This window comes from Chiloscyllium plagiosum, unplaced genomic scaffold, assembly GCF_037043375.1.
Source record: "Chiloscyllium plagiosum isolate Xiang-an unplaced genomic scaffold, Cpla_swu_hap1 HiC_scaffold_13, whole genome shotgun sequence".
NCBI classification, from domain to species: domain Eukaryota; kingdom Metazoa; phylum Chordata; class Chondrichthyes; order Orectolobiformes; family Hemiscylliidae; genus Chiloscyllium; species Chiloscyllium plagiosum.
In genome coordinates, this window is record NW_028270151.1 from 26,482,599 (window position 1) to 26,509,699 (window position 27,101).

General features: G+C 41.9%; 1 protein-coding gene across 1 annotated transcript in view; it reads right to left on the reverse strand.

The window, feature by feature from the left end:
* The window catches only part of LOC148148277 (scavenger receptor cysteine-rich domain-containing protein DMBT1-like), a 66,103-nt gene extending 43,464 nt beyond the window's left edge, over nucleotides 1–22,639 (reverse strand). The window contains exons 1-2 of the mRNA XM_087993946.1: nucleotides 22,594–22,639; nucleotides 8,398–8,703 (exon numbers count right to left, since the gene is read on the reverse strand). Of these exons, the coding sequence (XP_087850072.1) occupies nucleotides 8,398–8,703; nucleotides 22,594–22,639 (352 nt within the window). The remainder of the gene's footprint in view (nucleotides 1–8,397; nucleotides 8,704–22,593) is intronic.
* Between the last annotated feature and the right edge of the window lie 4,462 nt (nucleotides 22,640–27,101).

The following is a 27,101-nucleotide window of genomic DNA, read 5'->3' on the forward strand; positions in this document are numbered from 1 at the left end:
GTCTTGCTTTCATTCTCTATCAAAATCCTTTTTGAGCATATTGACCATGACAAACCCTGTGAGATTTCTTTCTGTCTGGAGTCCTTATTAAATAGTTCACCTCACTCAATTTCCTTTCAACACGATAAGGTCCACTCAACCTTGCTTTTAAAGGTTCACCTATCACTGGAAGTAACAGTTGACATTTTATCCCCAGTAGCAAAATTGTGAGTTTTTGATTTCTTGTCTGCTTCCCATTGCATTGTATGCTGGGATACTTTCAAATGTTGTCTCGCCAACTTACCCATTCTATTTAATCATTCCCTAAAACCTGACTTATAGTCTAAACATGTGGTTTCTGAATTCTGACTTGCCAATTTCTCCTTAATCAACTTTAGCAGTCCTTTCACTTCATGCCCAAATACAAATTCAAATGGACTGAATTTGTTCGATTCATTTAGTGCATCTCTGACCGCAAAAAGTACAAATGGAATTCCCTTAGGCCAATAATTTGGATCTTCACTATAAGCCCTTTAATGTCTGATGCCACCTTTCTCATGCTCCCTGTAATTCTGGATGCTATGCAGTAGATTTGCATTGTTTTATTCCTAAACTGTCCACAACTTCTTTGAATAATTTTGTTGTGAAATTTGACCCTTAATCTGATTATATCTTGTCAAAAATTTGAGTAACTCCTTTACAATCCTTTTTGCGGTGATATTGTGAAATGAAATGGTCTCTTGAACTGGAGGGGACACATCCATTATTGTGAACAAGTACTGATTCCCACTTTTAGGAAGGGGTCCTACACAATCAATTAAGATTCCTGTGAAAGGTTCCTCAAATGCAGGAATGGGTACTAAAGACGTGGGTTTTATTTCTGCTTAAGGTTTTCCAATTATCTAAAATGTATGACATGTCTAGCAAAATTCAAATATATTCTTGTTCAGTCCAGGGCAATAAAAATGTTTTGTATTTTAGCTTGTGTTTTTCATACCCTTAAATGACACCCTACTGATAGTTCTTGCATAACCTCCTTTCTGTAAGCCATTGGCATTACCACTTGATGAACTTCTGTCCATTTCTCATCTGCATGAATATGCGATGGTCTACATTTCCTCATTTACATCATTTTTAAGATAGTAGCACACCAGGAAAACATCCCAGGATATGTATCCTACAACAGTTCAGTTGCCTGAGTTTGCACTGGCTTTTTGTGCATCTCCAGTTGCAAAAGTACAAATGGAATTTCCTTATGCCAATTATCTGGATAGTTTTGACGAGAAGCCCTCAACATAGTCTTTAATGTTTGATGCCACTTTTCTTGAACTGCCTGCAATTCTGTATGGAACGCAGTACATTTGCATTGCTTTATTCCTAAGCTGCCCAAGACTTCCTTGAGCAATTTTGATGTGAGGTTTGACCCTTCATCTGATTTTATCTCTGTGAGCAGTCCATATCTAGTGAAATTTTTGAGGAACAGCAAAAAAAATCACAGATGATTGAATTTCAGATACAATGGAGGGTGAAATAGTATCCTCTAAAACCAGGATGTTTTGCGTAAACAAGGAAGACTATAACGGGATGAGGGAGGAATTGGCTAAATTAGGCTGGGAACACAAGTTATATGGCGAAACAGTTGAGGAATAGTAGAGGACTTTCAAAGAGATTTTTCACCGTGCTCAAAGGAAGTATCTTACTGTTGAAAACAAGGATAGGAAGGGTAGGAAGAACAAGCATTGGATAACCAAGGAAATAAAGGAAGGCATCCAATGAAAAGCTCAGGCTTACAAAGTAGCCAAGAATAGTGAGAAACAGGAAGAGTGGGAAAACTTTAAAAAGCAACAAAGAACCACGAAGCAAGCAAGCAAGAAAGGAAAGATAGATTATGAGTGCAAACTATCACATAATCTAAAACAGGTAGAAAACAAACATGGTGGATGGAGGGAAATAGGTAGATGTTGTATACTTGGATTTCCAGAAGGCGTTAAATAAGGTGCCACATAAAAGATTCATCCATAAGGTAAGAATGCATGGAGTTGCATGGAATGTAATAGCGTGGATAGAGGACTCATTAACCAATAGAAAACAGAGTTGGGATAAATGGATGTTTCTCTGCTAACTGATAGGTGGTGAGCGGTATGCCACAGGGGTCAGTGTTGGGCTGGACTGAGTTTGCTTATCCAAGTTTGCTGATGATACAAAGCTGAGTGGAAAGGCAAACTGTGCAGAGTAGGTGGAGGACCTGCAGAGAAATTTATATAGGCTAAGTGAGTGGGCAAGGGTCTGGCAGATGTAATACAATGTTGGTAAATGTGAGGTTATCCACTTTGGAAGTAAAAATAGTAGGTCAGAGTAATATTTAAATGGTGAAAGGCTGCAGCATGCTGTTGTGCAGAGGTACTTAGGAGTGCTCGTACATTAATCGCTAAAAGTTGATTTGCAGGTGCAAAAGGTAATTAGGAAGGCAAATGGCATTTTGGCTTTCATTGCTAGAGAGATTGAATTTCAGAGCAGGGAGGTATACAGTTCCTCATCTTTCAACTTCAAAGATTGAGAGGATACTGGTACCTCTTAATATTGTAACATCTTTACCTGCTGCTCCTGGCCTATCTGAGTAAACTTTATCTTCATCTAGATATGTGGTTTAAGAATTTGGCATTTCCTCCTGAAACAACCTCCAACCAGCTTGTACACTCTGGTGCAGCTTTCTAACCTCCACTGTGCTTTCCATTAACACTCCAATAAAATTCACTGGCTTCTCCTGTTTTCCTCCGTCTGGCTTCCCAATGCTTTTCCGAACCTACCAACACTGTGAATGCATGTGGCCTATTTTAATGCATTGAAGACATTGGAGTTTTTTTTAACTTCTCTTACCCCTTCAAGAGTTACCTTTTTACTCTGTGGTAAGTTATGCTTATAGTCCTCACTGAGATGGACCTTTCCCTTTCCATGTGAGGATTTCTTTTTCCCCAATTTCTATCCCTTGTGGATTGAAATAGATTTGGAAGCCAAGTCTTGATTTATGGACCAACTTATAATCATCAGCCATTTCAGCTGCTAATCTTGCATTTTAACTCTGTGCTCCTCCTCACTAAGCTAACATTGAGCCTTCATTTCTGACCTTTTAAGCTAGCTTTCCAGTCTAAGTGTCAATTTCTGAAGTTCAAACTCTTTCCCTTTCTCCTTTCCTTCGCTCTCCTTTTCTCTCTCTTTCTCTCTCATCGCTCTCTTTCTTTTTTGCTCTGCTAAGGTGATTGGTTCTTTTTTTCTCTTTGCTCTGCTTTTATTCATAATTCAAACAGTTTCATTTCTTTTGTCATTTCCTTTTCTTTTGCCTCCAACTCAAGCTGCTTCATTTTCAATTAATTTTAGCCATCCCTAAAGCTTCTGATGGTATTTCCAGCAAATTTAAATGCTGAGCAATTGCTGTAATTATCTCTCCTTTCCTCAAGGTAGGAGGCAGTTCCAACTTCAGATTGTCTGCTAATTCCAGAAGGTTGGCCATATTCACCTTTACTAAGGCCCGCAAAAATAATCTCTTCCACTGTGGTACGGCACGGTGGCTCAGTGGTTAGCACTGTTGCCTCACAGCGCCAGGGTCCCGGGTTTGATTCCAACTTCTGGTAACTGTGCAAACTCCACACAGACAGTCACCCCGTGTCTGCGTGGGTTTCCTCCAGGTGCTCTGCTTTCCTCCCACAGTCCAAAGGTGTGCAGGTTGGTTGATTGGCCATGTGTAAATTATCAATTAGGTACATTAGTCAGAGGGAAAATGGGTTTGGGTGGTGTGGACCTGTTGGGCTGAAGGGCCTGTTAACATACTGTACGGAATCTAATCTAAAACTGTTGGTGACTGGAAGAGCCATTACTACCGAAGTACTGTTGAAGTCAGTCCCCAGAACAAAAGACACTAACACCTACCACTCGCTGCCTTTGAGTCCAGCAACCCTAACCCAAATTGGAATTGTAGAACAAATTCTGGACAAGCCACCAATCTGTTATGAACCAGGCCAAACCCCCTTAAAACATTTCAAGAAGGTAGTTGTTTTGAGCAGATGTGAAATGGATATTTCAGGAGTGATGCAGCTGGTCAAAATGCCTCGCATTAAACAAAACAGAATTTATTTACAGAGTATCGAATAAAACACAAACTAAAGAGAACAGAATACAGAATAACTTAACCAACAAACTATCACAGCTTAGAAATACTGTTCCAAATTCCTGCAAAAATCCTCATAACCACCTCCCTGCCCACCTTGACAAAAAAGGTAAAATCAAACACCGGTTTTGACAGGAGAGAGATGTCAGAGAGATTTAGCAGGAAAACCTTTTTCCATGTCGCTGTTTCTTGGACCAGCAGACTGCTTGCTCTGACAGCCAGACTCCCAAAAACCAAAACGAAACAAAACCAGAGAAAAGCTCAGTTGGCAGAACCAGTCACTCCATTTTCACTGTACAATTGTTTGCTTAAGAGCTTAAAATCTTCTTCAAGTAGATACATGCAGACAATATGGAGCTTCTGAATTCACAATCCCTCTGGAAAAAAAAACCCAAGAACAACCTAACCTTGTTAAAGTAGCAGCATCATCCCACCTGCAACCATCAGGGGCTGTATTAACTCAGGGCATGGTTAAGAAAATGGGACTGGGATATCATAGCAATTAAAGAAATATGGCTCAGGGATGGGCAGGACTGGCAGCTTAATGTTCCAGGATACAAATGCTACAGGAAGGATAGAAAGGGAGGCAAGAGAGGAAGGGAAGAAGCAATTTTGATAAGGGATGGCATTTCAGCTGAGCTGAGGGAGGATATTCCTGGAAATACATCCAGGGAAGTTATTTGGGTGGAACTGAGAAATAAGAAAGGGATGATCACCTTATTGGGATTGTATCATAGACCCCTAACAGTCAGAGGGAAATTGAGAAACAAACTTGTAACGAGATCTCAGCTATCTGTAAGAATAATAGGGTGGTTATGGTTAGGGATTTTAACTTTCCAAACATACACTGGGACTATCATAGTGTTAAAGGTTTAGATGGAGAGGAATTTAAGTGCGTACAAGACACTTTTCTGATTCAGTATGTGGATGTACCAACTAGAGAAGTGCAAAACCTGACCTACTCTTGGGAAATAAGGCAGGGCAGGTGACTGAGGTGTCAGTGCACTTTGGGGAGCACTTTGGGGCCACCAACCACAATTCTATTGCATTTTAAAAAGTGATGGAAAAGAATAGACCAGATCTAAAAGTTGAAGTTCCAAATTGGAGAAAGGCCAATTTTGATGGTATTAGGCAAGAACTTTCAAAAGCTGATTGGGGACAGATGTTCGCAGGTAAAGAGACGGCTGGAAAATGGGAAGCCTTCAGAAATGAGATAACAAGAATCCAGAGAAAGTATATTCCTGTCAGGGTGATAGGAAAGGCTGGTAGTTATAGGGAATGCTAGATGACAAAAGAAATTGAGGGTTTGGTTAAGAAAAAGAAGGAAGCATATGTAAGGTATCGACAGGATAGATCGAGTGAATCCTGAGAAGAGTATTAAGGAAATAGGAGTATACTTAAGAGGGAAATCAGGAGGGCAAATAGAATTAAGGAGAATCCAAAGAGTTTTTACAAATACATTAAGGACAAAAGGGTAACTAGGGAGAGAATAGGGCCCCTCAAAGATCAGCAAGGAAGCCTTTTTGTGGAGCCGCAGAAAATGGGGGAGATACTAAATGAGTATTTTGCATCAGTATTTACTGTGGAAAAGGATACGGAAGATATAGACTATAGGGAAATAGATGGTGACATCTTGCAAAATGTCCAGATTACAGAGGAGGAAGTGCTGGATGTCTTGAAATGGGTAAAGCTGGATAAATCCCCAGGACCTGATCAGGTGCATGCAAGAACTCTGCAGGAAACTAGAGAAGTGATTATTGGGCCTCTTGCTGAGATATTTGTATAATCAATAGCCACAGGTAAGGTGCCGGAAGACTGGAGTTTGGCAAACGTGGTGCCACTGTTTAAGAAGGGTGGTAAGGACAAGCTAGGGGACTATAGATCAGTGAGCCTGACCTTGGTTGGTAGGCAAGTTGTTGGAGGGAATCCTGAGGGACAGGACGTACATGTTTTTGGAAAGGCAAGAACTGATTAGGGATAGTCAACATGGCTTTGTGCATGGGGAATCATATCTCACAAACTTGATTGAGTTTTTTGAAAGAAGTAACAAAGAAGATTGATGAGGGCAGAGCAGTAGATGTGATCTAAACGGACTTCAATAAGGCGTTTGACAAGGTTCCCCATGGGAGACTGATTCGCAAGGTTAGATCTCATGGAATACAGGGAGAACCAGCCATTTGGATACAGAACTGGCTCAAAGGTAGAAAACAGAGGGTGGTGGTGGAGGGTTGTTTTTCAGACTGGAGGCCTGTGACCAGTGGAGTGGCACAAGGATCAATGCTGGGCCCTCTACTTTTTGTCATTTACATAAATGATTTGGATGTGAGCATAAGAGGTACAATTAGTAAGTTTGCAGATGACATCAAAATTGGAGGTGTAGTGGACAGCGAAGAGGGTTACCTTAGATTACAACAGGATCTTGACCAGATGGGCCAATGTGCTGAGAAGTGGCAAATGGAGTTTAATTCAGATAAATGCGAGGTTCTGCATTTTGGGAAAGCAAATCATAGCAGGACTTATACACTTTATGGTAAGGACCTAGGGAGTGTTGTTGAACAAAGAGACCTTGGATTACAGCTTCACAGCTTCTTGAAAGTGGAATCGCTGGTAGATCAGATAGTGAAGAAGGCATTTGGTATGCTTTCTTTTATTGGTCAGAGTATTGAGTACAGGAGTTGGAAGGTCATGTTGCGGCTGTACAGGACATTGGTTAGGCCACTGTTGGAATATTGCGTGCAATTATGGTCTCCTTCCTATCGGAAAGATGTTGTGAAACTTGAAAGGGTTTGGAAAAGATTTACAAGAATGGTGCCAGGGTTAGAGTATTTCAGCTATAGGGAGAGGCTGAACAGGCTGGGGCCGTTTTCCCTGGAGTGTTGGAGGCTGAGGGGTGACCTTATAGAGGTTTACAAAATTATGAAGGGCATGGAGAGGGTAAATATGCAAAATCTTTTCCCTGGGGAGTCCAGAACTAGAGGGCATAGGTTTAGGGTGAGAGAGGAAAGATATAAAAGAGACCTAAGGGGCAACTTTTTCACACAGACGGTGGTACAGGTATGGAATGAACTGCCAGAGGAAGTGGAGACTGGTACAATTGCAACATTTAAGAGGCATTTGGATGGGTATATGAATAGGAAGGGTTTAGAGCGATATGGGCCAGGTGTTGGCAGGTGAGACTAGATTGGGTTGGGATATCTGGTCAGCTTGGACGGGTTGGACCGAAGGATCTGTTTCCATGCTGTACATCTCTATGACTCTCTGACTCATAATCTCTGTCCCTGACCATGTAAATTATGAGGTCGCTATTCAATTGAGTATGCCTTAGCCTGAATCATACTTTTCAAGTGCAATCGCACCTTAATGGTACTCCAGCTTAACAGTTGAAGTTAAGATAAATTAAATTTATTTCTGGCAGATAGTCTGATTTAAAATTGAGCATGACTCTTCTTTGCCACTTCCCTTTAAAAGGGACAGCCAAATTTTGTGTATCGTTCAACCACATCAGTTCCTTGCTAAATGCAACAGTCGCTGACAACTTTAAGAACAAAACTTTGGTATGCGGCAGACACACCAACTTTTCATGTCACACAGATAGCTTTAGCTGGCATCAGCAAATTTTGATGTATAACACGATAAGCAGCAAACATGGTACACAAGTTCAAGCCTCTTGAAGTTTTTTTTCAGAATTTATGGGATATGATTGCTCAACATGATCTGCAGCATCCTCGATATTTTTGGATTATGTTGTCGGTGGTATCATCGCTATTCGTTGGAAAATATAAAAAGGGAAAGAATGTAATGGTTATCGTTTGTCTTCTTTTGTTCATCTCCCTAATTGACACTATGATAACTGTAATTGAGTTATATAGCTTTTCTCTTTGTTACTCTATTTTTGTACCTAATCTACTTTGTACTTAAGATGTGTATCTAGTTAATTTGTGCATGAAATAGCACCTTGTTTAGTAACATTATGAACTTTTCACTGTACTCCTGTACTTTGTACTTTTGGTCGGCACCGAGCAGTTTGGCCAAAGAGCCTTTCTCCGTGCTGTAGGAATCGTGTTACTCTATTCTGAGTGAGATGTATAAGCAAGAAGACACATCTGCCAGCATTGGTATCAGTCCAACATCCTGTTACCAAAGCAGCATTATTGGTAGCGTGATCTTCAAGGATTTCCGCTCATATTCCTGGCTAATTCCATATGATAAAGTATGCTCACAGAAATAGTCAACATTAATAAGCAATTCATAAATACCGTTGCAGATGACGATGACACTCATCTCAGTATCGCACTTCTGCTGGCCGGAAGGACTGAGCGCACACTCCGACAATGAAGATTCTGTTCCTTTGCACTGAATCTTATCCAGGAAGGCAGGTCCATGTGGGATGGGATGTACCTGTCCTGAGAGATAAAACTCACAGCCAATTTGCTTGCAGACAACCTCTCCAGCAGCTGAATCCCACGAATTACTACAAACGGACTTCCATTGACCTCGGTCATAAACCTTCAATATCCCACCACATGGCGCGTGTGGCCCCAACAATGTGGGGTTTCTGAGCTCTGTTAAAAGTCGAGGAGAAAAAAGATTAATTTTGCAAAGCTCTCCCAAACTGAACTGAAGAAAGCATCTTGGAATCTTTATAATTTGACGCAATAATTACACAGATTCATCGGAGTCGATTAGCTCAGTTGGTTGGACGGCATCGAGGTTGACGACATGCAGAGTGATGGTGCTGTTTGATTCCTGCACTGGCTAAGGTTATCATGAAGGATTCTCCTTCTCAACTTCACCCCTTGACTGAGACGTGGTGACAGGCAGGTTAAACCACTACCAACTGTCTCTCTCCACTGAGAGTGCAGTACCAAAGTATGGGAGGACAATGACGACTTGACCTTTAGTTGCACAGATTCGCCAGATTATTAAAGTTTTCATTGTACGAATGCAATTTGTTTCAAAGTGCTGCTGTGTTCACCGATTTTGGCTGGACCACTCTCTCTGAAATCTTTCATGACTCCCACTGAGTGCTTGTGTTATGGGCAGAATTACTGAAAAAGAAGTTCCTGTTTTTGCCCTCTTCATCTGTGCTACTGACCATAATTGCATTACAATTTCATTTTGGAAATACTTCATTTTATTAATCTTCAAAATGTGATATGACTGACTCAAATGGTACAACATGGTCAATAGGTATGGCACAACTTGGACTGCCTGTATCTGGAACAAGAAGAGTGAAACTCTGTTTATTGGAATGACCAATGCATGCTTATTGTGCAGCCAAATTGAAACTAAAATGAGAGTCATAGTCCCCGAATAAATGATCGTCAAGCTTTTTTTTGCGCACAACTGAATGACTTTCCAACCTCTAAAATTCCAACCGTGACTCTTTTTCTTTGTTTTATTCATGTAGTAACCACCACTAGTGACCAAGTGAATATTTACAAGCAAAACCCATTATGGGCAATGTAAACCATCAAAGGTAGCAGGATAGTTGTTGCAGGGAGAGCTGGAAGGAACTAAATCAAAATGGAGTTGGAAGGTGAAAGAAAGCACTGCATTTCTTGCGGTGCCCACCTCTCTCTGAAGGCATCCAGAGCAGTGGTGGATACTACTTGATCCTCCTCCAAGGGCACTGCAAAAGAGGGGCAGACAGTCAGCAAGTATGACCCCCACTATAGTCTGCTGCCTATTTACAGCTGACCTGGCCATAATAAGGAGCAAACCCATGAGGAGATGCTCTAATCAATCCATTCTTCTCTGTACCAGATGTCCAAAGATCAGGAGTGTGGGGAAAACTGCAATGTAAAACACAATGAAAGATTTTTCAAATATCTAAAAAGGGAATGCAAATGCCCACACCAATATAAACACGGTCCATGGACCCCACAGCACTGCTGGAGTCTTATGTGCAGTTCTGTTTGACACACTATAGGAAAGATATGATTGCACCAGAGAAGATTTCAGGATTTAAATGTTTTAGTAGGGTCAGAGGTGGGGGTAAAAGAGGGAGAGGTGTGGCATTGCTTGTCAAAGATAGTATTACAGTGGTGGAAAGGACGATGGATGAGGACTTGCCATCTGAGGTAGTTTGGGCTGAGGTTAGGAATAGGAAAGGTGAGGTCACCCTGTTAGGAGTCTTTTACAGGCCTCCTAATAGTCCTAGAATCATTGAAGAAAGGATAGGAAAGGTGATTCAGGAGATGAGTGACAGTAATAGGGTGGTTGTTATGGGGGACTTTAACTTTCCTGATATTGATTGGGAAAGCTATAGCTCAAGTTCGTTAGATGGGTCAGTGTTTGTTCAATGTGTGCAGGAGAGTTTCCTGACACAATATGTAGACAGGCCAACAAGAGGTGAGGCCATACTGGATTTGGTTCTGGGTAACGAACCAGGCCAGGTGTTAGAATTAGAGGTAGGTGAGCACTTTGGGGATAGTGACCATAATTCGGTGATTTTTACTCTCGTGATGGAGAGGGATAAGTGTGTACTACAGGGCAAGAGTTATAGCTGGGGTCAGGGAAATTATGATGCGGTGAGGCATGACTTAGGATGTGTGGCTTGGAAAAGTAGACTCCAAGGCAAGAGTGTAAATGATATGTGGAGCTTGTTCAAGGAGCAACTATTGAGTGTCCTTGATAATTATGTACCTGTCAGGCAGGGAGGAAAGGGTCGTGCGAGGGAGCCGTGGTTTAATAAGGAATTGGAATCCCTTGTTAAATGGAAGAGGGCGGCATATCTCAAGATGAGACGTGAAGGTTCAATTGGGGCGATTGAGAGTTATAGGGTAGCCAGGAAGGACCTGAAGAGAGAGCTAAGAGCAGCAAGGAGGGGACATGAAAGGTCCTTAGTCGGTAGGATTAGGGAAAACCCTAAGGCTTTCTATAGGTATGTTAGGAATAAAAGTATGACTACTGTAGGAATAGGTCCAGTCAAGGATAGTAGTGGGAAGTTGCGTGTGGAGGCGGAAGAGATTGGGGAGACACTGAATGAATACTTTTCTTCAGTATTTACTCAGGAACAGGGCATTGTCGTCGATGCGAATACTGAGTCACAAATAAGTAGAATGGATGGCTTTGAGGTATGTAGAGAAGAGGTGTTGGAAATCCTGGAAAAGGTGAAAATAGATAAGTCCCCTGGGCCTGATGGCATTTATCCTAGGATTCTCTGGGAAGCAAGGGAGGAGATTGCAGAGCCATTGGCCTTGATTTTTATGTCCTCTTTGTCTACAGGAGTAGTGCCAGAAGACTGGAGGATAGCAAATGTGGTTCCCTTGTTCAAAAAGGGGAGTAGGGATAACCCTAGTAACTATAGGCCGGTGAGTCTCACTTCTGTTGTGGGCAAAGTCTTAGAGAGAATTGTAAGGGATAGGATTTATGCACATCTGGATAGGAATAATGTGATCAAGGATAGTCAGCATGGTTTTGTGAAGGGCAGGTCGTGCCTCACAAACCTTATTGAATTCTTTGAAAAGGTGACGAAGGAGGTTGATGAGGGGAAAGCGGTAGATGTGGTATATATGGATTTTAGTAAGGCGTTTGATAAGGTTCCCCATGGTAGGCTACTGCAGAAAATACGGAGATATGGCATTGAGGGTGAGTTGGAGGTTTGGATTAGGAATTGGCTGGATGGAAGAAGACAGAGGGTAATAGTTGATGGCAAAGTTTCTTCATGGAGTGCCGTCACTAGCGGTGTTCCGCAAGGATCTGTTTTGGGACCATTGCTGTTTGTCATTTTTATAAATGACCTGGAAGAGGGGTTAGAAGGTTGGGTGAGCAAGTTTGCGGATGATACGAAAGTCGGAGGAGTTGTTGACAGTGAGGAAGGATGTGGCAGGTTACAGCAGGATATAGAGAAGCTGCAGAGCTGGGCAGAAAGGTGGCAAATGGAATTCAATGTAGCTAAGTGTGAGGTGATTCACTTTGGGAAGAATAACAAAAAGATGGGGTACTGGGCTAATGGTCGGATACTTGGTAGTGTGGATGAGCAGAGGGATCTTGGTATCCATGTACACAGATCTCTGAAAGTTGCCACCCAGGTAAATAGTGCGGTGAGGAAGGCATATGGCGTACTGGCTTTTATTGGTAGAGGAATTGAGTTCCGGAGTCCTGAGGTCATGATGCAGTTGTATAAGACTCTGGTGCGGCCGCATCTGGAATATTGTGTGCAGTTTTGGTCGCCATACTATAGGAAGGACGTGGAGGCACTGGAACGGGTGCAGAGGAGGTTTACCAGGATGTTGCCTGGTATGGAAGGAAGATCGTATGAGGAAAGACTGAGACACTTGGGGCTGTTTTCATTCGAGAAAAGAAGGTTTAGGGGTGACTTGATTGAGGTGTACAAGATGATTAGGGGGTTAGATAGGGTTGACAGTGTGAACCTTTTCCCACGTATGGAGTCGGGTATTACAAGGGGGCATAGCTTTAAATTAAGGGGGGGTAGATATAGGACTGAAGTTAGGGGTAGGTTCTTCACTCAGCGAGTCGTAAGTTCATGGAATGCCCTGCCAGTAGCAGTGGTGGACTCTCCCTCTTTATGGGCATTTAAGCGGGCATTGGATAGGTATATGGAGGATAGTGGGTTAGTATAGGTTAGGTGGGCTTGGATCGGCGCAACATCGAGGGCCAAAGGGCCTGTACTGCGCTGTATTCTTCTATGTTCTATAAGATGGAGAGGAGATTCAGGGCGATGCTGTCTGAGCTGCTGCTTTGCTCAGAGCAGAGAAGGCTAAGTGGAGATCTGTTTGAAATACACAAAGATCTGAAGTGCATAAACAGGTAGATAGAGAGAAATTATCCCCTTAGTAGTTGGGTCAACAGGCTGCACTACAACTTTAAAGTCAGGGTCAAGAGGTTTACGGTGGGTTTGATGAGTAAAGAATTCATTCTTAGGGTTGTGGGTAAATGCAATTCACTGCCTGCAAGGGTGGTGGAGGCAGGAACTGGCACCACAGCTAAGAACTCATTTAGGTGAATACTTGAAATGCCTTCAAATATAACGCTATGAATTAAGTGCTTGAAAAGAGGATGTTAGTCAATGCATGCATGGTAACAGGTGTATGACAAGCTGAAGGGCCTTTTTACCTGCAGTAAATCTCATAAAGAACAGACACGAAGGGCAGCATGTGCTTCATCTCAATCACAGTCACATTGGAAGTCAAGAGGACAAATTGTCAACAATTTTGCATAGTCACCTATTTAATTGCTGAAGGATTGTGAACAATTTTTGACATGATTCTTCATATAATTGGCGTTATTTTACCATTATTATACATCCTGGATGTTGCTTGAGCTGGAATGTTTTCTCTATGAGAACAGACTTGTCAGGCTGGGTTATTTGCTTTACAGCAGAAAAAAATGGGATGGTCATCCAACTGAGTTACAAAGGGCAGAAAGGGCAGATAGAGGAACCTTTCCCCTTATGAGAGAATGTAGGTCTAAGGTGTTTTAGGGTAGATTTACGAAAAATATTTTTCACTCCGATGGTGGTAGCTACCTGGAATGCACTGTCAAAAGGAATGTTAGATGTGAGAATCATCACAACATTTGAAATTAAACTTCATGTACACTTGAAATGATAAAGTAGACAAGTCTGTGGGCGACGTACTGACAAAATGTATTAGAGTAGATAGGAGTCTGATGAATGAAGGGCTACGATGGGCTGATGGGCCTCTTTCTGTGCTGTAATATTGTAAGACTCTGAGAGTCTACTGTGTTGCTTTGAAATCAGTGTCATGAAGAAAACGTTGACAGATTTCAAGCCAGTCTTCGTGGTTGCAATGTACAAGGCATGTTAACAAGAAGATTAATATTTATGCCAACTCACTATCATGATGCCTGAGAGATCATAAATACATATTTTCTGAGAGATTGTGAATGATTTTTTTTTAACCTGGTATGAGAGACCATACTGTTAGACTGCAGGAAAAGCTTAGGCATTGACTATCATTGCACCACACTTCCTTTGCATAACAAAACTATTGATACATTACATAGAAAGTCATAAAATCCATGAATTCTATATATGTCTACTAGTGAATTCTAAAGCACAAAGAGTTCTAGTTGTTGGTTACATTGTTCTTCATACACCAAACAAAGCACGCTCCATTTGCATAAAACTTTAAATTGCATTTGCTGTCACTATGCAGTTTAAGTGTGACAATCTGCATAGAGCATGAAGAGAAGTTATTATTTTTTGGGACGATCATGCATTAGTTTCTTCAAGTTTGCACCTCACCATTCTGATGTTCAAGATACCAAAGGCTGATTCAGCAATAAATTACATCAGGAACTAAATTATTTCATAATATTTCAGTAATGTTATCACACCAAATCTGGACTTTGTCATGAAGGCCTCAACTTATTCATGGCCCATAATTAATGAGCAATTTGCCTTTCCCACCTAATCCTTGGTGAAGTATTATGCACAGTGCTATAAAACATTTTGTCTATTGTAAAGTATCCAGGATCGTGGCAAACATAAGTTGCTTTCTAAAAGCGTCTCCAAAGTGCTGACTTTGTTTATCCTGTGTATATGTACCAGGAGGCCGATTGATTAAGTGGGAGGATATGATTCAGAAACAGAGGAATCCCTCTGGTCCTTATTATTGTTTGGTGAGTAATTTTTATTTATGTTAAATGTTTAAATGTACATGAGAACGTTTCAGAATGTCCAGAATGGATAGCTATGTGTTTGTGTGGAGAATACAATGGGTAGCTATATCTTTTAAGGAGAAAGTGAGGGCTGCAGATGCTGGAGATCAGAGCTGAAAATGTGTTGCTGGAAAAGCGCAGCAGGTCAGGCAGCATCCAAGGAACAGGAGAATCGACGTTTCGGGCACAAGCCCTTCTTTAGGAATGAGGAAAGTGTGTCCAGCAGGCTAAGATAAAAGGTAGGGAGGAGGGACTTGGGGGAGGGGCGTTGGAAATGCGATAGGTGGAGGGAGGTCAAGGTGAGGGTGATAGGCCGGAGTGGGGTGGGGGCGGAGAGGTCAGGAAGAAGATTGCAGGTTAGGAACACAGTGCTGAGTTCGAGGGATTTGACTGAGACAAGGTGGGGGGAGGGGATATGAGGAAACTGCCCCAAGGGACACTTCCATATCTGCCACAAATTCACCTGCACCTCCACACACATCATCTATTGCATCCGCTGCACCCGATGTGGCCTCCTCTATATTGGGGAGACAGGCTGCCTACTTGCGGAACGTTTCAGAGAACACCTCTGGGACACCCGGACCAACCAACCCAACCACCCATAGCCCAACACTTTAACTCCCCCTCCCACCCCACCAAGGACATGCAGGTCCTTGGACTCCTCCATCGCCAGACCATGGCAACACGACGGTTGGAGGAAGAGGGCCTCATCTTCTGCCTGGGAACCCTCCAACCACAAGGGATGAACTCAGATTTCTCCAGTTTCCTCATTTCCCCTCACCCCACCTTGTCTCGGTCAAATCCCTCAAACTCAGCACCGCCTTCCTAACCTGCAATCTTCTTCCTGACCTCTCCGTCCCCACCCCACTCCGGCCTATCACCCTCACCTTGACCTCCCTCCACCTATCGCATTTCCAACGCTCCTCCCCCAAGTCCCTCCTCCCTACCTTTTATCTTAGCCTGCTGGACACACTTTCCTCATTCCTGAAGAAGGGCTTGTGCCCGAAACGTCGATTCTCCTGTTCCTTGGATGCTGCCTGACCTGCTGCGCTTTTCCAGCAACACATTTTCAGCTATATCTTTTAAGTCATACTACTTTGTTGCAAATGATTCATTTTTAATCTGCATTAAATGCAATAATTTTAGATTTTGTTCGAAATGTAGAAAATCTTCAGTTTTCTGTCACAATTCTCACTGATGCATGTTCGCTGCAAGGCTAAATTGCAAAGGCTTAAATGCAAAAGGGGCATGTATTATGCAATGATTATTTCCTTACATTAAATGTTAGAATATGAACACTTGAAAATCGCAAAGAAAGGTCCTAAAAGTTCAAAGATTACAGAATGCTACAATAACAAGGAATATTCCTGTAAGAGAGGATCTTTCTCACAGTAATTCAGGTAATCTGTTCCCAACTTGCACGAAAGTTTGCAGCTGTTCTCATCATTTCCCACATAATTTAAGTGGAACCAATGAGTAAATGTATAAATGACTGAAAATGTACTTTTGGATTGTTTGGGACATCACCAGTTTAATGAATTGCATCCAGAGGACAAGAAACTGCAAAATTTCAAGGAGTTAGTGAATGAAGACAAACCAACACATTCCTTGTGAAACTTTACTACCGCATTAGACCAGATCAATAAATAGCCACATTTTCACTTTCAGCTTAACTGGTAATTTATTCGAGTAACTAAATTAATTATGTCTTTCAATTTGAGCAAATTTGCATCTATGCCCAATCACCATGATAAGTTGCCAACAGTCATTGCATTGTATAAACTCTGATAAAATAAAAACCTCTAAGTCCTGGGGCCATACAGAAAGTGCACGAGCTGCTTAAAAAATAAAATAGTAATGTGTGAGGGGGGTGCTTAAGGCAAAAGAAAACATAAAAACTGTTTGAGAAGCTCATTATTTGGGAAGAGAGAAACAGAATTAATATTCCAAGTTAAAAGTGACTTGTTCAGAATTCAAATTTTCTCTTCACATGCTCCAACCTCTTGAATATTTTCAGCACTTCCGATGCTTGTTCCAAATTTCCTTAACGTTTTGCTTTTCATTGGAAACAAAGTGATGGCAAATAAAATATGAGATAATCCAAGGCATATTTTAATCACCTTAGGGGCTAAAATGAATCAAAGTGGCTAACTGTGTGCGGAATCAGAAGGCATAGGTAAGGTTTTAAATGAAAACTTTGCATCTGTATCTGCAAAAGTGGGGAATAATGTGTATATAAAAATCAAGGAGGAGTGCGATGATAAGATTGAACAAATGACCCTTGAAAGGTAGTGTGAGAAACTTTAGCAGACTCAAAACTGGATAGTCATGCTTTGGAGATGCCGGTGTTGGACTGGGGTGTACAAAGTTAAAAATCACGTAAAACCAGGTTATTGTCCAAAAGGTTCATTTGGAAGCACTAGCTTTCAGAGCACTGCTCCTTCATCAGCATCACCTGATGAAAGAGCAGCGCTGTGAAAGCTAGTTCTTCCAAATAAACCTGTTGTACTGTAACCTGGTTTTGTGTGATTTTCAAAATTGGATACATTGCCAGACTTCATTATTCCAGGCTTCTGTGGGAGACAAGAAATTAGTTTGCAGGGACCCCGATATTAACTTTCAAATCCTCTCTGGCCACAGCAGGGGAGTCTGTGAACTGAACAAGTGCCAATTTGGTAACCAAAGGGTAGTAGAAAAATATGAACCAAAGATTTAGAGGTCTATGAGTCTAACATTATTGGCAAGTAAGCATTTGGAAAATAAAATCTGAGGGACAGAATTGTTCTTCACTTCGTTGGTAAGGAGTACACAGGAATAATCATCATGGCTTTATCTGGGGGTGATCACATCTGACAGTTTTGATTGAGGAGGCGATGAGTGTGCAGTTGAGTGCAGTACAGTTGAAGTAGTCTACATGCACTTCAGTAAAGATATTGACAAAGTGTCATTTGGAAGAATGTAATAGCCATTAGGATCTAAGGCAATTTGTATCAAAAATGGCTCCGGGGCAGAAGGCAGAGAGTGATAGTCAGAGGTTGTTTTTGTGAATAAAAGCCTATGTCTACAAGTAAACTGTAGGATTTGATGTTGGATCCATTGCTATTTGTAGTATATACATTTCTGATATGGACATAACTGTAGGTGGTCAGATTAATAAATTTACCGATTATATAAAATTACTGGTATGGTAAATAGCAAGAAGGAAAAGTGAAGACTAACGCATTATTCAAACGGGCTGGTCAGGTGTTTATGGACTAGTTCCAAATGAAATTTAATCTGGAAAAGCATGAAGTGATGCATTCTTGCTCAACGAACAAGACTAGTTTGTAAATGATGATGGTTGAGCCCGAGGAAATATGAGGATTCCACTGTGCAAGTCCAGTGGATAAGGTGGTTAAGAGGGCATATCTAATTGCCTTGATCAGTCACTGTATTAAATATAAGAGCAGGTTGGTTATAATGGAATCACATAAGATGTTGTTCAGGTCATAACTGGAGTATTCTGTGGAGATAAATATAGGAATAATGTGGTTGCTCTAGAGAGTTTGCAGAGGAAGCTCCCCCAGGATAGTGCTTGGGCTGGAGTGATTCAGCTGTGAAGAGAGACTACATCGGCTTAGATTGATTCCTGCCACTAGAGAAGGCTTTGTGGGAAAGGAGGGATAGGGGCTTTACTGTTAACTATTCTTTATTTGTCTACTTATTCTACGAAGTAATGTTTAAATGTTTAACTCTCTTAACCTTTGGACCTTGGTACCTAAGATGGCGCCTCTATGGCCACAAGGCCCACTTTTCACTGTATTCCCGTACTTCTGTACTTGAGTACAAGTGACAATAAAATCGAAACCTAATGTCTAAATCATTACCATTGCGCCACAAGAGACCGAAATTCTGAGTTTTAAATCTCTCAACCGCACTTAGAAAAGCAGATGCATCACTTCCTCATTCTCTCATTCTCCACAGAATATTTTCCACTGGTTGATTCAGTTGCTCCAATTCGGAATGAATTTTCAACATTTCTTTAACTCATAATCCTGTCTCCCAATAGCAGGCAGACGTTCAGGGCTCCTTCTCTCTTTATTGGAGATATTTGAGAAGTAGTATTTTAGGTTCTTGCACAGATTCCAGAAATCTTTAATACTAAAACGCAGGAGACAGCCATTCGATGCTTTAAATCTGCAGCGGCTCCTTTGAAGAGCATTCAGTTCATCCCCGTCTGTCTCCGTTCGCCATATCTCACTAATTTCTCTCTCAAGAACTCACCTTAACCTCCTTTAAAAGTGCCATTCAGCTTGCATTTGTCACGGTAATGGGCAGTGCTTTCAAAATCACAATGGAAACAGAATTGGAAAGATGACCTAAAATGTCCATTTCCTCGTGCGAGAATCACTCGGGAACTCTTCATCTAAGATTTATGTTCAATTCGAAACTTGAATAATTTCTGACAGATAAATATTCAGCGCACTTTACAAATTCAACTTTTAAAAAAATCACATTAAATTACAATCAATGACATTTTAAAATATATTTGAGGAAACTAATGCCATTTGAATGGTGTAGGAGCCAGCACGAACTCTCAGAAATCATGTTTTGGGGTCTGTGAGAGCATGTTAGCTGGAGACTGCTATCAACCCGCCTTAAATCAAGTTATTTCTCAGTCTCTTGTGAAACAGCCTTAAACTGAATGCTTCCTTCAGTGCTCACTGTGGAAAGTGAGCAACAAGACTCGTTATCTGTTCAGAAGTAACCTTGAACGAACTTACGATAGAGCCTGAGATATCGTTTAAGGGGTGATTTGCGCAATGAACATATAGAGTCATAGAGATGTACAACATGGAAACAGACCCTTCGGTCCAACCCGTCCATGCCGACCAGATATCCCAACCCAATCTAGTCCTACCTGCCAGCACCCGGCCCACATCCCTCCAAACCCTTCCTATTCATATACCCATCCAAATGCCTCTTAAATGTTACAATTGTACCAGTCTCCACCACATCCTCTGGCAGCTCATTCCATACACGTACACCCTCTGCGTGAGAAAAGTTGCCCCTTAGGTCTCTTTTATATCTTTCGCCTCTCACCCTAAAACTATGCCCTCTAGTTCTGGACTCCCTGACCCCAGGGAAAAGACTTTGTCCATTTATCCTATCCATGCCCCTCATAATTTTGTAAATCACCCCTTAAACGAAAAGAGTTGACGTTTCGAGTTTTGTCAAAGGGTCAATTGGACTCGAAACGTCAGCTCTTTTCCCTCCTTACAGATGCTGCCAGATCTGCTGAGATTTTCAAGCATTTTCTCTTTTGGTTTCAGATTCCAGCATCCGCAGTAATTTGCTTTTACATCAGTGAACTATCCCTATTTTACCAGCCCTCAGTTGAACCGGGAATCGATGATCTCGCTGAGCTGCTTAAGTGGTAGAGCTGCCTCAGTGAGATCCGAGCGAAGAGGCTGCTGTCACACTGAAGGAAGCGTCAATTTTAACAGGGTTAAAAATCACACAAAACCAGATGATAGTCCGACAGGTTTAATTGGAAGCACTAGCTTTCGGAGCGCCGCTCCTTCATCAGGTGTTTGTTGACTCCGCAACCACATGATGAAGGAGCAGCGCTCAGAAAGCTAGTGATTCCAATTAAACTTGTTGGACTATCACCTGGTGTTGTGTGATTTTTAACTTTGTACACCCGGTCCAAAACAATTTTAACAAGAAGACGAATGGACAGAGACCGGATTGAGGGATTATTGTCTCCTGGTATACGGCAAGCCATTGTTGTACTAATGTAGGAATTCTACTTTCCATCAAAGAGAATACTGGTGGTGTCATTCTTGTCCATTTGAACAATTAAAACTGATCTCCCCGGAGCTGAGAATCTCTGGAGAACAACTGCTTTATTATCTTGGCGGCATGAAATGTCGAAAGTTGGTTAATCCATAAAACGGTAAGATATAGTACAGAATTAGGCCATGCGGCCCATCGAATCTGCTGCGCCATTAGATCATGACTGATATGTTTGTCAAACCCATTCCCCTGTCTTCTCCTGCCAACTCGTGAGCCCCTCACGAATTAAGAATCTACCTATTCACCTCCCTGTCTTCTGGTATTTTATTTCACAGAAAATACCTGACCACAAGGTCACCATCCCTAACCCCAGATCCACTGGACGTTTCGCCGTCTTGAGTGTTTAATCAGAATCGGTTTAAGGCGGGTGAAGGCACGCCGTCGCTAATCCAAAAAAACAGAGGAATGATAAGCACAAATGGTTAATGCAAATCTGCAGCAATCTGAGAGAGAAGATCCTGCAGATGTCATGGTCTAATTATTGTGTGAAATTAGATTTTGGATGTTACTCCGCCTTCTTCCAAAATATTGTAAAGCATTGCTGATATTACACTTATGAAATAGTTGTAAATTTCGGGAAATTTTACTGTCATGTGGTCACACTTGTCAGGTATGTTATGGGTGTTGTTGAAACGGTAGATAATGACAATTTAGCTGCTGTCGATGTCAGGACAGTGAGAAACATCTGAAGGAAACTCGCAGGAGACAATAATAAAACAAAAATTCCCAACGGAAACTGCCAAAGTATTGATTCAAATTTCTGAACTTTATCGTTCTATTTAAAGTCTCATTTTCTGGAGGAAACCTAAAAGGAGAGAAAATTAACGCTTCGCTGAATCTAACATCACATTGAATTCTAATTTATCTGATTGGAAAGTTTCTTGTTTGTTGTTGGCAAAACAGACTGACAAATATTTTTCCAAATTGGGATTTCGTTAAAAACACAAGTTTGAAACTTTTCTAACATCTTTCCAAATAAATAATTCCATTCATATTTGTTAGTTATCCTCGCTAACCTGTAATAATAACTGAAAAACCCAAACGAATCCTTAAAGCTACAGCCACAATAACAGGAAAGTGCAATATTTTAAATTGTTATTTTGAAATTAGTTTATTAATGAATAACCACTGAAGCCAATACCTACAATATTAGGTTGATTTAAGTCACTAGATGGTGTCTCAACTTATAATCAATTATTAATAATTAGGGTTAGTTAACTGACCATTCGCTCAGGTGGAAACATTCTGTTCTGCAGAAATTTGTCTTTCTTTAAGACAATGGCTGCAGTCCATCTAGGACAGATACCTGCTTAATTCCTTATCAGCTGGAGAGTTTCTGGAATCCTTTCGCACGATCAGCACATGGATGGACAAGTAGGGTATCGGGGGTAAAAAAAGTTTTACAACTGAACAAAATATCACAGGCCATCACTACAGAAAACAAATCGCGAGAATATTATTTAATCATCCCACGTGCGTAATGATTCCGGCGTGGTCTGGTGTTATTCTGGTATTTTATTTCACAGAAAATACCTGACCACAAAGTCACCATCCCTAACCCCAGGTCCATTGGACGTTTTGACGTCTTGAGTATTTAACAAGAATCGGTTTAAGGCGGGTGAAGGCACGCCGTCGCTAATCCAAGAAAACAGAGGAATGATAAGCACAAATGGTTAATGGAAATCTGCAGCAAACTGAGAGAGAAGATCCTGCAGATGTCATGGTCTAATTAGAGCGCCAAAGCCTCTTAATGCGGAATGATAGTTTTTTTTTTACGTGAGAATTGACATCTCTCTGCTCCACGTTCCTTTCTTGAAAATGATCACAATTAATATTCCAAGATTTCACAAAAACAATAAAGATTTTGAAAGAAAATGAGCGTTAATTGAATAAATGGTGATGGATTGGAACGTAGCAAAAACCATAATTTCCAGCGTTTGAATAAATTGTTGTAATCTACTTACCCATTGAAACGTGCACAATCAGAACAAACACCCCCAAGCGATGCATTTCACGGCGACTGTGTTCAGGTGATGTGAAGGAAAACCTGATCAAAGATGTACGAGTGGTTCTAGTTATTTAAAGGAAATTGACAGTGAAATCCAAATCTGCCAATGATATCGCGTCTTCTCTTTTCAGCTGTATAGATTTGCAATAACCGATGTAATTGCCAATTTAGGTAAAACTGTAGTAATGTCGTTGGGGGGAGGAAGTTCTGTGACCTCAAAGTAGTCCATCAGCTTTTGATTCGAGTTCAAATTCAGAAAAAAATTCTGAAGATTGGATTTAATTATGTTGCACTTCACTCACACCTTCTGCAATTTTCTTGGGTTTTTAGAGAGTTCTGAGTATTGCATACAGTTATATACCGAAAAGATACACCCAGCTGTTCCACAATATTACGCAGGATACCACCGAGAGGCATAATAACGTATGATATGTTCCAGTCCACTGCGCTACAAAGTGCAAATTATTATGACATTACAGAAAGAACGAACGAACGAACAGGGAGAAATTGTCCTTTCAGTTTTATTTTTATTTATCCATGTAACCTGGCCAGTATGTATAACCTGTCCCTTCTGGCACTTGACAAATGGCGGAGAGCTGCAGACTGAAACCACTGCGATCCATGCACACTAGTTTGACCCACAATGCCTTTGGGAACATAATTCCAGGACTTTGAACCAACGACACTCAAAGAACAACAATATATTTCCAACTCAGAATTGTGAGTGGCTTCAAGGGGAACTTGCATGTGATGGTGTTGTTTTGTAACTGCTGCACTTGTCCTTCCAGACGGAAGCGATTGTGGGTTTGGTCGATCTTCTGAGGACAGTCGGCGAATTTCTGCAGTGCATCTTGTAGATAGTACACTGCTGCTGGCTGAGACTAGATGGTGCAGTGAGTGGATGCTTGTGAATGTGGTGGCAATTAAGTGCACTGCTTTGTATTGAATGATGCCAAACTTCTTGAATGTTATTGGAGATGCCCTCATTTCAGGCTGGTGGGAAGTATTCCATTACACTCCTGACCTCTATCTTGTAGATAATGGATAGTCTTTGGGGAGTCAGGAGGTGATTTACTTGCTGCAGTATTCCTAGCCTGTGACATTATTTTGTAGCCATTGTATTTATGTGGCATGTCCAGCTGAATTTCTGGTTATTGATAACCCATGTACATTGACAGTGGGGAATTCATGTGATGATACCACCATTGAATGTCAAGGGATCGTGGCAATAATGACTCTTACTGGAGGATGGTCATTGACTCACATTTGTGGTGCAAATGTTACTTCCCTCTTGGCAGCCCAAGCCTAGATGTTGTAAAGATCTTGCTGCATTTGAACATGGATTGCTTCAGTATCTGATGAGTCACAAATAGTGCTTGACTTTGATGAAGTAGTTGAGCCAAGGATACTACCCTGAGGAACTGCTGCTTCGATATTCTGAAGTGAGATGAATCACCTCCAACAATTTCAACCATCTTCCAATGTGCCAGGTACAACTCCAACCAGTGGAGAACTTGTCCCTTGATTTTCATTGATTCCAATTTTTCTTGGCCTTTTTGACACCACAGTTGGTCATAGGCAGCCTTGATGTCATGAGCTGTGACCCACACTTCATACCTGGTATTTGGCTTTTTTGTCCATGTTTGAATGACAGCTATAATGATGTCAGGAGCTGAGTGCCTCAGGCAGAACCCAAACTAGGCATCACTGAGCAGGCTATTGCTGAGCAGGTGCTGTGAGATAGCACTGTTGATGACAGGTTCCATCACTTTACTGATGACTGAGAGTAGACTGATGGGGCAGTAATGGGCCAAGTTGGATTCATTCTGCTTTTTGTGTATAGGTCATATCTGGTCAAGTTTCCACATTCTCAAATAGATGCCAGTGCTGTAGCTGTACTGGAAGAGCTTGGCGAGGGGAGCAGCAAATTCTGGAGTAAAAGTCTTCAGTACCATTATTGGAATGTTATTAGCAACCAATGCCTTCAGCCATTTCTTAATATCACTTGGAGTAAAACGAATTGGCTAAAGACTAGGGACCATTGGAGGAGCCTGAGATAGATCCTCTACTCAACACTTCTGGCTGAAGATTGCTGCAAATGCTTCAGCCTTATCCTTTGCAATGATGTATTGAGCTCTTCCATCATTGAGGATATGGATATTTGCTAGCTTCCTGCTGCTTTGAGTTGCTTAGCTGTCCATCACCATTCACAATTGAATGTGACAGGACTGCAGAGCTTAAATCTGATCCATTGGTTGTGGGATCCTTTATCTGTCTACCATTTGCTACTTATGCTGTTTGGCATGGAAGTAGTCCTTTTCAGTTGCTTCACCAGATAACGACACCTTTTTAGGTATGCATGGTGCTGCTCCTGGCAATTCCTCATGAACACTCCATTAAAGTAGGGTTGTTCCCCTGGCTTGATGGTAAGGGTAGATTGGGGGATATGTGGGTCATGAGGTTGCAGATTGTGCTGGAGTACAATTCAGCTGCTGATAATCACTGACATTGCCACATGAATGCCCAGTTTTGAATTGTTGGATCTGTTCAAATTATATGCCCTTTAGCATGGTGATTGACTACAATGCCTGGTGTCCTGTGTGGCACAGAGTTCTGGTTCATCATTTAAATTAGTCTGGCTGAAAATTAGTCTTCAAATAATGGGGAAAGGTTCAGTGGCATGGAATTTTTAATGAGAAAATCAAACTGTAAAGAGAAGGTAGAAGTGTAAGTTAGTGAAGAGGCTGATCATTACCAGAAGATGAAAGGAAGAGACAGAACATATGAACATCAAGCGATACCAAAGAATCATACATGTGTTGGGAAAATTGATAAAAGGACAAACTGTTGTATCTGAATGTGCACAGCATTCAGAACAAAATTAGTGAGTTAACAGTGCAAAATGAGACATAATTACACAGAGAACCTGACTGGGAGTTGAATAACCAAGGGAACTCATTGCATCTGAAGGAAAGACAAAGAAAAAGGAGTAGTGTAGCTTTGTTAGTAAAGGAATAGGTAAAAACAATGACTGCAGATGCTGTAAACCAGATTCTGGATTAGAGTGGTGCTGGAAAAGCACAGCAGGTCAGCCAGCATCCGAGGAGCAGGAAAATTGATGTTCCGGGCAAAAGCCCTTCATCAGGAATAGAGGCTGAGTGCCTGCAGGGTGGAGAGATAAATGAGAGGAGTGTGGGGGTGGGGAGAAAGTAGCATAGAGTACAATTGGTGAATGGGGATGGGGATGGAGGTGATAGGTCAGAGAGGAGAGTGGAGTGGATGGGTGGAAAGGAAGATAAGCAGGTAGGACAAGTCATGAGGGCAGTGCTGAATTGGAAGTTTGGAACTGGGGTGAGGTAGGGGAAGGGGAAATGAGGAAACTGGTGAAGTCCACATTGATGGACCTGGAGTTAAAGTGTTCCGAGGTGGAAAATGAGGCATTCTTCCTCTAGGTGTCAGGTGGTGAAGGAGTAGCAGTGAAGGAGGCCCAGGACCTCCTTCACTGGGAGGGGGAGGGGTAGTTGAACTGTTGGGTCACAGGGCAATGTGGTGGATTGGTGTGGGTGTCCCAGAGATGTTCCCTAAAGTGTCTGCTTGGAGGCATCCAGTCTCCACAATGTAGAGGAGACCACATTGGGAGCAAAGGATCCAATAAATGATATTGGTGGATGTGCAGGTAAAACTTTGATGGATGTGGAAGGCTCCTTTCGGGTCTTGGATGGAGGTGTGGGAGGAGGTGTGGGCACAGGTTTTGCAATTCCTGCGGTGGCAGGGCAAGGTGCCAGGACGGGAGGGTGGGTTGTTGGGGGGCATGGACCTGACCAGGTAGTCATGGAGGGAATGGTCTTTGCGGAAAGCGGAAAGGGGTGGGGAGGGAAATATATTCCTGGTGGTGGGGTCCATTTGCAGGTGGCGGAAATGTCATTGGATGATTTGATTTATGCAAAGGTTGGTAGGGTGGAAGGTGAGCACCAGGGGGGGTTCTGTCCTTGTTACGGTTGGAGGGGTAGGGTCTGAGGGCGGAGGTGTGGGATGTGGATGAGATGCATTGGAGGGCAACTTTAACCACGTGGGAAGGGAAATTGCGGTCTCTAAAGAAGGAGGCCATCTGGTGTGTTCTGTGATGGAACTGGTCCTCCTGTGAGCAGATACGGCAGCGACGGAGGAATTGGGAATATGGGATGACATTTTTGCAGGAGGTAGGGTGGGAAGAGGTGTAATCCAGGTAGCTGTGGGAGTTGGTGGATTTGTAAAAAATGTTGGTGTCAAGTCAGTAATCATTAACAGAGATGGAGAGGTTCAGGAAGGGGAGGGAGGTGTCAGAGATGGTCCAGGTAAATTTAAGGTCAGGGTGGAATGTGTTGTTGAAGTTTATGAATTGCTCACCCTCCTCGTGGGAGCATGAGATGGCGCCAATGCAGTCATGAATGTAATGGAGGAAGAGGTGGGGAGTGGTGCTGGTGT